General features: G+C 41.6%; 2 protein-coding genes across 2 annotated transcripts in view; one reads left to right on the top strand and one right to left on the bottom strand.

Moving 5' to 3' along the window:
• Positions 1 to 2,344: 2,344 nt before the first annotated feature.
• On the bottom strand, positions 2,345 to 11,058 carry drc4 (dynein regulatory complex subunit 4). The gene is made up of 11 exons (XM_080729643.1): positions 10,951 to 11,058; positions 9,926 to 10,018; positions 9,297 to 9,494; positions 8,610 to 8,816; positions 8,344 to 8,398; positions 8,045 to 8,250; positions 6,215 to 6,382; positions 5,225 to 5,311; positions 4,337 to 4,546; positions 2,663 to 2,728; positions 2,345 to 2,535 (listed from the first exon to the last, which is right to left on the bottom strand). Exons 1-11 carry the CDS (start codon positions 10,951 to 10,953, stop codon positions 2,386 to 2,388), a joined length of 1,443 nt encoding a protein of 480 aa, XP_080585769.1. The 5' UTR covers positions 10,954 to 11,058; the 3' UTR covers positions 2,345 to 2,385.
• Positions 11,059 to 12,712: 1,654 nt separating this feature from the next.
• Positions 12,713 to 14,209, top strand: part of dbndd1 (dysbindin domain containing 1) — a 40,969-nt gene continuing 39,472 nt past the window's right edge. The window contains exon 1 of the mRNA XM_080729860.1: positions 12,713 to 12,837. Within this exon, the coding sequence (XP_080585986.1) occupies positions 12,807 to 12,837 (31 nt within the window). The 5' untranslated portion in view covers positions 12,713 to 12,806. The remainder of the gene's footprint in view (positions 12,838 to 14,209) is intronic.

The following is a 14,209-nucleotide window of genomic DNA, read 5'->3' as shown; positions in this document are numbered from 1 at the left end:
GAAATCTGAAAAATAGGTGGCCACATTTTGAAAGTTAAGCTATTTAATATGTAAAAGAAATATATGGCCCCCAGGTGCCCCTAGTAGTCAAGGACCCCTGGGTACTGGCCCCACACTGAGAGCCATGCACTGACATAGATATTGAATAAACACATTAGTGCAGGACTGCAGGTGAGCTTGTTAAGAATCTAGTGAAAACAGTGACAGTAAAATTATGAGTGTAAAACTAAATAAACAGGAATAGTTACACTAACATAGTTTACATTTTTAATGCAATAAGTATCTCAATATGCTGTGACCATGAAATGGACAGACTGTAGCACACAATTTAAACCTAATTATGTAAAATAAAATACTAAGCATACCAGCAAATACAAAACCAAATAGACTACATCATAGATGGAGCATTGGAGCAATTAACATTTTTCAACCATATGTGCAGAGTGAATAATAGAGTAAGGCAACAGTCCAAATGGCCTTGGACATATTTAGCTAACCTGCTGTGCTATAGAGAGACACAGTTGACAGAGTGGGACACATGACAGGGATTCTGACATACATATGATGGAGCCAGGACATTCCCATTGTTACATATACTGTACAAATTAAACAACTTCATAAAATATTCTAAAATACAATAGAAGCCATGAAGTGCAGAATAATTAAATCAGGAGTGGGGTCCCAGCTCTCTAAATGACTGTTGATGAAGATCTCACTGCAATAGTCCAATCTCCAAAAACATGGATGTTTTAGTGTTTGCGAATGATTGGACTTTAATAACAATGGTTATTAAGTGAACAAATTATGACTTGGTTGCCATGTTCGTGTGGTGTACAGTCTTGTACATTTCAGACCCAAGATTTCTTATGGGGACACAGATTTAGCATTCATGAAGAAGAAGGCATGACGCCAAAACATCTTTGTTTTATGAACAATGAGTCTTGTTGAGTGCACCCGGTAAACTGTTGTGCTCGTTTTGTTTCAGCTTGGAAACAACCTACATGATCATTCCATTTTGGTCATCATCATTTGATTTTTAATACGTTAATATTCATCCCATGGCCAATGCTTTTGCTTGATAGATGATCAAAGGGCCACAAGGATCATTGGCCTCAACAGAAAGGCGAGATTGCATATCATCATGCCAATGAAAGTTAATCTGATTACAGTATGTGCTTCTCCCAATTCTAATACTGTAGCCTAGTTCAAACTAATGATTATTGAAGTATTAATGAAGTACTAAAGAAATATTTTTCTAGAGTCCTCCCTCTGAGGTCCTTGGCATTGACTAGACTAGAGCAGTCTCAATTTGGACTAAATGTCTATTCCTGTGCAGTCCATATTTACCGGTATATACTTTAGCTGTAGCACAGTGCCACCTGCAGGTTCTCAAGTGTCATGGGCAAACAGTACTGAACTATGCCGAACTGTTATTTATAACTCCAGAATGGTATACTGGAATGTATGAGTTGACCACACATATTATGCAGCCAACTCCAACCCATTATATAAACTATGTTAATATTTGACATTTCTTGCACAATGAACTGCTACTTCAACTCACAAACATAGCAGAAAATGATATCATGAAAACAGTAGTACCTTTTATACAAGTCAATTTATTCATATCATTGCTTATCAGCATCATTTGGAGGCAAAGAAAATGATTAAGGTGCTTTAATAGTTTATTTGTAGATAAAAAATAAAAAATAATGCAAGTGTCAGAGTAGATCAAAGGCCGTCAAGGAAGTCAAAGTATTTTGACCCATTTAGGCCTAGAATTATTGAAAGCTTTAACCAGTGAAAAATAGCAGATATACAAGCTCACAGCGCGGCACCGAGTGCCGCGCTACGAGCTTGTAGATCTGCTATTTTTGAAAAAGTCGTGAAAATGTGTGCAAATCTATGAATATATGTATTTTCAAAGCAAACATTTGTAACTCAAATCTTGCTTCTGGGTGGTCCCTTGAACTAAATATTTTGAGATGCGGGTCTGTGGCCAAATAAATATCAGTTTGGGGGTCCTTCACATGAAAAGGTTTGAGCACCACTGACACAGTAGTCTCTCAAGAACAGACGAACTGAGCTCCAGTTAAGTGAAAAGGACCTTTTCTTTGACGATGGCTGGCCAGATTGCTGACATAGAAACATAGGCTTTTCAAAACACCTTAGAAGGATTCAAAAGACACTTCGGGTGAAAGACAGAATCGGGTGAAAATTCTAATTTTCACAATTTCTCAAAAATAGCAGATCTACAAGCTCGCAGCGCGGCACTCGGTGCCGCGCTGTGAGCTTGTATATCTGCTATTTTTTTCATATTTAAAGCATAAAATATTGCGTAATAATGTGTTCAGGCCTAAATGGGTCAAAGGATAATATGGGTTCTCATCGGGGTGCAGAGACCATGCTTGCAGGACCCTGTCCCAGAGTCTGCCCAGCTACAGTGCAGTCTGGGGTCTTGAAGCCTAGCTCTTCCACAGGGATGCCAAAGGCCTTCAGCTTTGCTTCGTAGGTCCGCAGCATGTCATTATGGGCCTGCCAATCAGAAATGTCTCTTTATAGATGACAGTTCTAAAACCAATACAAAATAAGCTGACACCACTACCTACAGTATAAGCAAGTAAAACCCTGACGCTATTACACAGAGCATAGACTGACTCACCTTGGACACACGAGCCAATTCATACTGCAATCCCTTGATAGCAGTGTTCTTGGAGTCCATAACTTCCTAATGTGAAAAAACAAAACAAAAAACAAACACACACACACACACACACACACACACATTAACAGATTACTGTACTAATGTGAAGGCAGTGGAACAAGCATACATAATAGTACATAAGCATGCAGAAGTAACAACGGCAAGCAATAATGATAATTCAAAAAGTACAGGTGTATCTGAAGGATTTTTGCTCTCTGCCAAGAGATTTGTTTTCAACACTGTGTGTGCGTGTGTGTGTGTGTTTGTTTTTCAATGTGCCTGTTTCTGTTGCCTACTGACTCTCACTCTCTCACACACACACACACACACACACACACACACACACACACACACACACACACACACACACACACACACACACACACACACACACACACACACACACACACACACACACACACACACACACACACACACACACACACACACACACACAGAGTGAATGAGTGAGAGAAACAGAGAGACAGTTTTAATTTACTACATCAGACAGTATGATGCTGCTTTCATGTGCGTGTTGGCTTAATCGAATGGTAGTTTTCTACAAGTGATGAAGTGGATCACATGACGTGTGATCAAACTACATTTAATAATTTGTCCTATTTTAAACATACTGGGACACATACTCGGCCGGGCGGCCGAGCGTCTAGTCAGCGCCCGGGCCAACTCGGGAACAATGTAAATAGGGAATGAATGCCCCGCCCTTTAATGCAAACCCCATTATACCTATTGTAATCTCATCTCATCTCTTTGCGTGTGTCCATTTATGCCCATATATGGAGATATCTGTCTGTCTACGTCCATTTTATGCCCATACTGTATATGGAGATCTCTGTAGGACCCGTTTTGACCATCTGTTTGCCTGTGTCCATTTATGCCCATATATGGAGTTATCTGTCTGTCTGCGTCCATTTTATGCCCATATATGGAGATATCTGTCTGTCTACGTCCATTTTATGCCCATACTGTATAGGGAGATCTCTGTAGGACCCGTTTTGACCATCTGTTTGCCTGTGTCCATTTATGCCCATATATGGAGTTATCTGTCTGTCTGCGTCCATTTTATGCCCCTATACATTATACCTGTTGTCATAGGACCCGTTTTGACCATCTGTTTGCCTGTGTCCATTTATGCCCATTGACTCATGTGGTGTACGTGATGTCAGAGCCTTTTATGAAGTGATGTCACAATGAGTCAGCACTTGCGCCGATTTCCTCCGGAACAGCCTGATGTTAACAATCAGCTCCGCATAAGGAGATTCCAAACGTTTCGCGCCGGTACGGGAAAACCGCACGTCGGGTCAGGTCGAGGCCCGGCACTGCACTCCGCGCCACGGCGTGGAACGCGCGTGCCGAATCTGAAGCCGGTAGGACGATTCTCGAGATACGCGGGGCACATACATACATACATACTCAGAGATTTCTCGCATTTATAGATTGATACAACAGATAATGCTTGTTTATATGCCTACACAAATACAGAGAGACAGACGGTTTTATGTCAGACAGTATGAGCATTATTATATTATTATGGCATACCTCCCATGGCAGAGATTTGTGTTCCAATGTACATATAATAAAGGAACAAAAGAAGAGACAAGGGGGTTATAGTACCTCAACTTTACGCGTGACCACACCCAGGGCCGTTTGGTCCATGTTGGAGGCAGACAGCACCTCATTTAGCTGAGCCTCCTTCTTTTCCAGGTTGTCTGTCAGGGCCTCCAGTTTCCGTTCCAGCAACACATTCTTAAAACCACTCTTCTGCTGCACCTCTTGAATAGCCTGGGTGAACTTCTTGTACAGCTCATCTCTCTCCGTCTGGACCTGTGACCATTATCCACAAATGATATAGTATGATATAGTACTTTATTGTCAGTTCACACTGAAATTTGTCTTGCGACACAGCAGCCATGTATCCGAAACATATATACAAACATTTGACACAGGTAACAAAAACAAGACAGGTTTACATACATAAGGATAATATAGACAAGAGCAGTGTCCACCGCTAAGCCTACCTATGGCAACTCCTGATTAAGCCTTAATGTCGACTGATGGACAAAGGACCTTTTAGTCTGACCTTATTGTATGCAGGAACACTGTATCTCCTTCCTGAAGGCAGCAACCTATATTCTCTATGCAACACATGGCTACTATTAGAGGTAATATTTCTTGCCAACCTTAGAATGCTGTTATCATACGTAGTCGTATATAGCCTCTGAAGTGGTTGTCCAACTATCTTTGAACAAATGTTCAGTTGTTGCAGCAGTTGTGATGGACACGTGAGCATAAACGCATATCGTATTTATGCACAAAAACATGCACAAATACACACAGTTCAGCTGAGTGTGAAACATGCACAAATACACACAGTTCAGCTGAGTGTGAAACATGCACAAATACACACAGTTCAGCTGAGTGTGAAACATGCACAAATACACACAGTTCAGCTGAGAGTGAATTAATAGAAAAAAACATCTAAAACACGTTTTAGAGTTTTACCTTGCTGAACCTCTGCTCCAACACCTCATGCTCCCATTTCAGGTCTTTCATCTCCTTTTCTCCAACCTTCAAACGTGCCTTGGAATGCTGTCAAGAGTTATTAGCCATTAATGTACAGTACATGAGCTCTGGTAGCACAGACAAATTATAAGACACCTTATTTGACCCTTCACATTTCTCTCTCTCTCAAGTGACATTTTACAAGAATCATGAATCAAATTCATGCGCTTGTAATGCATGCTGTCATGTGTAATGTAATGCATGTAAATACACGGAAATGTAGGCTATACCAGTGGTTCTCAAGGTGTATTCCAGGGACTTTGTGGGTTCCATTATGGGGGTCAAAATTGACCCATACGAGTATGTAACTCTTACAGTGTACAAATGGAATTTGTTTCCATTTGTATACTGTCAGAGTTAACTCATTGACTGCCAAGGCCCGAGTTTCCCGAGTTATTACAGTAGTCCCAGGCTGCCAGAGCCCGAGTTTCCCGAGTTGGAAGCCATTTTGAAAAAAAAAAAAAAAATCTAAATTCTTTTTTATAAAAGAATTTCTAAAAATGCCTCAAATGTATTAGGCATGATCGCAATTGTGAAATTGCATGTGTAGCCCCATAACAAACAAACACATCTTTCAAAATGTCAAAAATGGCTGTTTTGTCTGACTTTGAAGGCTTGTAACTCATGAATGCCTGAACGGATTTCCAAGCGGATTTTTTTGTTTGAAAGCTGTTAAAAAGTACTACACATATGATGCATATATGGTGCATGGGTGTGCACGATCCGTGCACTAAAAATTGATCCGTGCACTAGAAATCTAGGATAGTGGCAGTCTGGTACTTGGGGGCCATCTTGAAATGGCATTCAATGAGGAGACCTTGAAATGTAAAGGTTTGAGAAACACTGGGATATATATCAAGCAGAGCAGGTTTCATCTGCTCAACAAATGCTCAAAGAATGAATAAGAACACCCTTGGGTTGTAAACGCACCGCCAATGAGACCTTGTCCTTCTCATAATGGAGCAGCTGTTTGTGCAGCTCAGCCATCTCCTCCTTGGCTTTCTGGAGTGGTTCAGTCAGACGCTTGTTCTGAAGCGACACTTCCGCCATCTCCTTCTCTAGTCGCTCCTCTTTCTTCTTCATATCTTCCACTTGTTCCTAAACGTCATCAATATGCCATTTTTGTTGACGTGTAAAACACAAAACTGCAGTGCTCAACCCAACTATTCCCTAGTTAGGGCAGCGTGTGTTTGGAAACACTCGTTTTTAATAGCGCAACATCCTGCAGCCTCCTGCATTATGTGCCATTTCCATTTTCAGGTCAGGTGGTACGCAGTACTGTTGAGTGATTTCCTTTTTTTTTTTTATCCCACAATTTTGTAACCCATTTTTTCACCCAGTGCTAATTGCCTATGTAATCCTGGGCTCTGCTCTCCTTCTGCCGCGCCTGGTGGAGAGAACGGACTCACGGACTGACCTCATGCTTCCTTCTATGCATGAGGAGTCCAAGTTGCTTTTTTTCACCTGACAGTGGAGATTTCCCTGGTTTGGACATGGCGCGTGGAAGGAACACGTTATTCCAACCAGTTCCTTTCCCCTCCATCAGGCACCCCGGCTGGCCAGGGGGAGGCAATATTGAGACCAGGATTACGTGCATGTTTTTGTGAGGGTATCAACCCTAGGAGACACAGGGAGAACATGCAAACTCCCTATCGCCAACCCCACCTAGGGTGTGGGCGCTGATAACGTGGAGGGAGGAACACGCCGCCAGTGCCCACAGCGTCCCCCGGCGGGAATCGAACCCAGGACCTTCTAGCTGTGAGGCGAAGCATTAACCACTGCGCCACCGTGCCCCCCGTACACAGTACTGTTGAGTGATTTCCAATGAGCGCTTCTAACCTCAAACACTTTGAAAAATAATCACTGCACAAACAGAAAGTAGACCATAACATGACAACGGTGGATTTTATGAAACAAAGACTTGACAGATATAATGTAGACTAGAGGATAACCCAAGATTTCCGCAGCTGCAATCTTGTCGAGTTTAAAATTGTTTAATACAATCAGACTTTTCTGTTTCATGAATGGGCTCCCAAGGGTTGGTATTGCAAATTAGATAGAGATAGCATTATATTTCCGCACAGCTGCAATCTTGTCGAGTTTAAAATTGTTTAATACAATCAGACTTTTCTGTTTCATGAATGGGCTCCCAAGGGTTGGTATTGCAAATTAGATAGAGATAGCATTATAGCTTCTATCTTTGGCCACATTCACACAGGCATGTTTTATTGTGATTAAAACGTATCCGTACTGTCGGAAAATGCGCATCGTTTGGGAATGTGTGAAGACGCATCCGTATTCTTTTGCGAATCAAAGAAACAAATGCAAATCCCCCCAAAAACGGTGGTTTAGATTCGCTACAGCATATGGTTCACTGTCGGTGTGAATACATCTGCCTCAAATGCGGGCAATGAAACATTGTGGTAGAGCCCTTAAATGCATTCGCTGTCCCTCCCTTAGCAGGTTAAATTCCACTCCCGACCGTCCGCTTAGATTTCTGTCCATTACCGCCTGTCCCCTCAATGATTTCTGACCGCTGCTCCCTCCCGCAGAGGAGGGCTTTATTGGCATGAGAAAACACTTTACATTGCCAAAGACAATACAATACAATCAGAAAAAAAATATACAAATGAAAGGAGTGTAACAGTTTTCATGTCTGTCTGTCTGTCTCTCTCTCTCTGTGCCAAATACGTATACTGTATGCATTTGAAATCACGGACCTTCAAGGGACAATCATGGTTTATTTTTAACATAACTTACCTTCAGTGTGTTCATGAGAGCCAGATTGTTGAGCGTAATGTCATTGTAATAGTTCTTTATGTTGCTGAAAGCTTTCTCATGGTTCTCCTTCAGAGTGGCAATGTGGCTGTTACTTCGCTCCTCTGTCTCTGTGATTTCTCTTTTCCTCTGGAGATCCAGTTCTTGTCGCAGCATGACCATCTTCTTCTCGTACTTGGCCTCAATTTCTGTCAAAATGGAGACAGACACAAAATTCAAACTTCCAATGCAAGGTTTTGATAATGAATTGAAGGCAACCCACATGGACATGGTTCATTCACCTCTGACTTGTCTCTCAAAATTGTTTCTCGTTTTTGTTAATTCTTCATCGTATTTCTGTTGAGATGGAGATGATACAGTTAAGCCTAGAAGTGTGTGCCAATGTAGCCTGGAATCCCCCCCCTGCCGAACGGAGCTGGATTCCAGGCTACCAATAATGTCGAAATGCAGAAAATAATTATGATGAACAAAACAATATTTATTATAGGTATTCAAAATAAATGTGGTTGTCTTGATGGTAACACAATTATTGTGGGTACCTACTCACCAGTTTTTGCTGTTTGAAAAGGCTTTCATTGGAGAGTTCCTGCTCCTTGAGGTCCACCTTGAAAACACGTATGCCCTTACGGAGCTCATTCTCCAACTCTTGCTGCTCCTTCTGCATCAGCTTAGTAGAGACTACACCCTCTGCCTTCACCTCAGAGACAGTGTTGTGGTGCTCGTATAGCAAGTGCTTCACCTTCTGCTTGTACACCTGATGGAACATGATAATGTTAAAAAGCCTGAATTCACAACACTTCTAAAACAGCCTAAATGCTTGCACTCTTTGAGTCCTTTTTGTCAATTTTTACACTCTGAATTAAATCAAATGCAGAGAATCTTTCTGTGTGGACAATATTTCTCTAACATGTTAAGATAACTGAATGTTAAACTCTTTTGCTATGTCAAAGGTAGCAAATAAATTATTGCCACTGTCGGGCAAAAACGTTACATCTCCAAGTTTCAATTTTTTTGTTAAGTCAAGTCATGCTTCATCACACAAGACTGTCGCACAAAACTAGATATAATGGCAGAGGTGTTGTGCGCTTGTAGATCGTCTATTTTTACTATTTTAAATACATTTAAAAATGATAAATACAAAACGAATGGTTTTGGACATAGAGGGTTTCCACCCAACAACAACTATAATATGCTGCATACACTGACAACAGTGGAGGACTGTTCTCAAACTTACCTTGATCTCCACTTGATGGCGCTCCTCAGCCTCCTCCATCTCCCTGTCCCTGTTCCTCAGTTCTGCCTCTCTCTCTGCAAGGTGTCTCTTGGTGATCTCCCAGAAGGTGTGGATCTTGTCCCTCTCCAGCTGAAAGTAGTTCCTCTCCTCCCTCTCCCGGTCCAGCTCTTCTCGGAGGCGCACAATGTGCTCCTCCAGCTATCAATCCATACAGAAATCTTTTTTAGAGTGTACTGTCATGTGATGGTAATCATGGTAACAGTCAAATGTGTGCATATTTTAATCAGCCTACTTCATATTTTAACTTCCTGGGTTCATTTGTGTGTGTGTGTGTGTGTGTGTGTGTGTGTGTGTGTGTGTGTGTGTGTGTGTGTGTCTGTGTGTGTGTGTGTGTGTGTGTGTGTGTGTGTGTGTGTGTGTGTGTGTGTGTGTGTGTGTTAATGTGCCATCCTCTAAATGTTTTATGTTATGATTGAAGATGATCTAAATGTAATGCTTCAAACAGAGGTGGCTTAAGGTCTCCTGCTATTCAATAACTTTGAAGTGTCAAAGAAATATGTTATGCAGATTGCAGATATATAAATACATCCATTAGAGATAGGCTACCTATATAATGAGATCAACATTACCTGCTCCTTCGACATTTCGTCCGTGGAAAGGCCATCGATTACCGTAGGATTCTTTTCCTTGGGTTTCTTGCTTGCGCCCTTGCCTTTGGGTGGCTGTGTTGATTATTTGCAAATAAATAATTATTTGGCAGTTGGTTAGTATCAGCTGGGGCTAAAGTTTGTTTGTGATATTAATAATTGTGATCTTATCCACATTAATAACAGTATAACTATACATTAGATTGTTGAGTGACATGTCTGGGTAGCTAACACAGCAGATACACTTCCTGTTATGCTTATAAGTTAAGGAGGATTTTACACACATCAATGTGTTATTTTCACTGAAATCATGTTTGTGGACATCCATGTTGTATGGATGCAATACTCAGTGGCATTATAGTATAGTATTACAAAACCAAATTCATATGCACCTGTGGCCTTTTAGTATTGTAAGGCCCAAGAATATCTAGATTCTGTACAGCTGTACTACATTCTACAACTTGTTGTTTTAGCTGATTAGTCTCTCTTCCTCGAACTGTTCCAACCATCAAGTGGCATGTTATTGTGTGAATCGTGTCTTATTATTTTACTGTATACTAAGAAAACTGTGCTCCCCTCATTGCCCTTGCAAACTGTCATCTCAGTATAGCCAGGGAATAGTTACAATAATGGGGACAAAAGATTAAAGACTCCTGCCAGTGACAGTGGCTCTAATGATGTGAGATGTTTTTAAAGGCATGGTTTGGGTCCATTTATCTCCTTGCCTTTGGGTGGCGGTGGCTGTGTTGATTATTTGCAAATAAATAATTATTTGGCAGTTGGTTAGTATCAGCTGGGGCTAAAGTTGTTCATTTTAATTTAGCTTTTGAGACATTATCAAAACATTCTTAAAAAGCATGGCTCAACCATAGACTATAAACTTACAGTGCGTGAGCAGTAGCACAGTAGCCTTAGCTATTAGCTGTCTATGATTTAAACTAAGAGCTGGGGAAAAAATGTTCTTCAACTGATCCCTAGCTGTTACCTGAACGTAGACGTTTACTTACCATTGTAAAATATTGTGGACACCGTTATATGTAGTAAATATTTACGTAGTTGTAGAAGAGAAAGTTAGGAGGTAGCATGTCACGGCTAACACACAGCCACCCTCCTGGCCATTGATACTCAAACAACAAGCGTTGTCACGGGAACACGATCACGTGTCTGTGCTATAGATGCTCCACTAGAGGTCCCTGTCTACTAGCATGGCTGCAGTGGTGATACCACTTAATATTATAACTCTATGGGTGATACAGGTAGCCTACTCAAATGTTTTACTGCACTTTAGAAATACTCTGTTACAAGTAAAGGTTCAGAATTCAAAATGTAATAATAATAATAATAGTGATAACTAAAACTGTATTTGTAACAAAGCGCTTTACAGAGCAGAAAATTAAGCACAAGTGCTTAACAGAAAAAATACACATGATTACAATAAAGCAGAAAAAAAACATTGAAGAACATTTAATCATCAGAATAAATGAAAAAATAATATTTGGATCCGAGATGTAGTGGAGTAGAAGTAAAAGTATTGAAAATTCGAAATACTCAAATAAAGTACAAATACCTCAAAGTAGGCCTTCTTAAGTTAAATGTACTTGGTTACTTTGCCCATTTGTGAAACCACTGCGTGTCTGTCCTAGATGCTCCCACTAGAGGGCCCTGTCTACCAGCATAGCTGTGGTTCAAGTGTTACAATGTAAGCCAGTCCAGCCCAAGGCTATACCTTGGTCCAGCCAGCTGGGAGCCTGGGAAGGATGAATGCAGCATTTCACATCAAACAGGTAAAGTGAGCAAATTCGAGCAGGGTTTAATCTGTAAGGTTTAGGTATTTATTTTGTTGTGTTGCTGTTTCAAAATTGCACTCATCAGTAACGCACACATTCAGTGTGTGTTTCACCACCTGCCACCTGTTTTCATCACAGAACAATGAACAATTCACAAACAGGCTATGTGTAGCTATTCTTCCTTTTGAGGAAGTTAGAGGTAGGCTACATCTTTAGTCAGTCAATGAGTTGCTGTTACACCATGATTGCAACCCACACGCGCACACACACACACACACACACACACGCACACGCACACACACACACACACACACACACACACACACACACACACACACACACACACACACACACCTCCCCCCTCCCCTTCCAGTGCCCCACAGCCCTCCCCGATATTGCGATATACCCCATTCTGTCTCATTCTGGGCAGCCAGCCAGCCTACCCCTCTTTTCCTCCCCCTCTCCTCCTCTCCTCTCCTCCCATCCCTCTCTCTCTCTCCCTCTCCCTTTCTCTTTGTCCTCTCTGGATCTCTCTCTATTCTCTTCCCACCAAGCTCTTTGACAATGCCGGGGCTTACCAAACAAAAGTGGCTGAGCAATTTGTTGTGATGTTCCCATATATCTCTCCCTCATTGTGGGACGTGTGAGTGTCTGTCTGTCTGTGTGTGTGTGTGTGTGTGTGTGTGTGTGTGTGTGTGTGTGTGTGTGTGTGTGTGTGTGTGTGTGTGTGTGTGTGTGTGTGTGTGTGATAGTGCAGCCTGCAGCGTGCTCTAATGGCAGTGCCGTCCAGGTTGAGTGTGAGCGCTGAGAAGCCAAGAGCACCTGGATGTGAGATCTAGAACAACGGGTGACAAGAAAGGAGAGCAGCAGCATCTGAGGAGTGCCGGAGTATCTCTCCCCCCTCTCTCTCTCTCTCTCTCCTTCTCTCCCTCTCTCCCTCTCTCGCTCGCTGTGACTTGTCCACACATACACAGACAAACACAGCCTCCTTTTCTTTCTCCCTTCCATCCTCTGTCTGTCTCCTCCACTCTCCAATGCTGTTGTGGTAAACAGCAGGACCCTGTCGGCTGAGCTGCATGGAGGCACAGGGAGGGGCAGGGAGCCCAGGTAGGTACCGTTCTCTCTTCTATGTGTTTGACAGTTAACACCAGCACAACCTTGCAGTAGATTAACATGCATCGCGTCTTTGTCTTGGATGGATTTGAAAAGTCATAGATGTGTGTGCCACAAATAGCCTGCTTGAGTAATGGAGTGTAGTCTTAATCTTGATCTTCAGACGGGCCACTGTTTCCAATTCTAATCTGATCGGTCTGGTTGAATCTACAGACTGTCATTGTAATCACATGCCTGTCAGATGTCCAAAACCCTAGGACTTTAACCTTTCCTGTCTTTCTGGAACTATTCTCAGCCTACTCTGATTTGAAGAATTCTCACTATTCCTTTGTTTGTGATATTAATAATTGTGATCTTATCCACATTAATAACAGTATAACTATACATTAGATTGTTGAGTGACATGTCTGGGTAGTTAACACAGCAGATACACTGCCTGTTATGTTATGCGTATAAGTTATGGAGGATTTTACACAAATCATGTTTGTGGACATCCATGTTGTATGGATGCAATACTCAGTGGCATAGTATAGTATTACAAAACCAAATTCATATGCACCTGTGGCCTTTTAGTATTGTAAGGCCCAAGAATATCTAAATTGTGTAGTCATAAAAACTACAGCTTGTTATTTTAGCTGATGTAGCTGATTACTTAGTCTCTCTTCCTTGAACTGTTCCAACCACCATCAAGTGGCATGTTATTGTGTGAATCGTGTCTTATTATTTTACTGTATAGCAAACTGTGCTCCCCTCATTGCCCTTGCAAACTGTCATCTCAGTATAGCCAGGGAATAGTTACTATAATGGGTACAGAAGATTAAAGACTCCTGCCAGTGACAGTGGCTCTAATGATGTGAGATGTTTTTTTAAAGGCATGGTTTGGGTCCATTTATCTCCTTGAGGGCAAGGTTAGTGCTTATCACTACTAACATCCCTGGGCCCTCCTTATTGATAACGGTGGTGAAAAGCAGCCTCTTGGGCACCAGACTCTCCTTTCTCCTTCAAATGATTCTGTTGGGAGCAGATATAGCACTGGATTATGGGTATATAGTGTGGGTTCATAGGATGTAGTTCAAACCATTGTTTGACCACAACAATCTGGGAACCCTTTGATCTGGAAATTAATATTCTGAATCTATCTTGAGAGATTAGACCACATTGTAAGCCTGGAAAGATATTAGTACCACAGTGAAACAGTAGGCCTATGGCATGAAGGTGGAACTTCTGATTCTGTATATTTTAAAGGACGACTTCACCCCTTTTCAACCTTTCTTCATATAATTGGTCCTCACTAATGTTCACTGCACAATTTCTTTCTAGTCAGACTCTTAGGAGGGCTGTGGGCAGTTCAAAAACCTGTCTACCA

Source organism: Nannobrachium achirus (assembly GCF_963921795.1).
Source record: "Nannobrachium achirus genome assembly, chromosome: 7".
In the NCBI taxonomy this organism is placed as follows: Eukaryota; Metazoa; Chordata; class Actinopteri; order Myctophiformes; family Myctophidae; genus Nannobrachium; species Nannobrachium achirus.
This window is presented reverse-complemented; position numbering and strand designations above follow the sequence as displayed.

What these genes read in the sequence shown, in the direction of transcription:
- drc4 (XM_080729643.1), bottom strand. An exon ending in TTTTGAGAGACAAGTCAGAG is followed by an intron (nt 8,251 to 8,343) that starts GTGAATGAACCA and finishes CCATTTTGACAG; the next exon opens with AAATTGAGGCCAAGTACGAG. An exon ending in AATTGGCTCGTGTGTCCAAG is followed by an intron (nt 2,536 to 2,662) that starts GTGAGTCAGTCT and finishes TCTGATTGGCAG; the next exon opens with GCCCATAATGACATGCTGCG.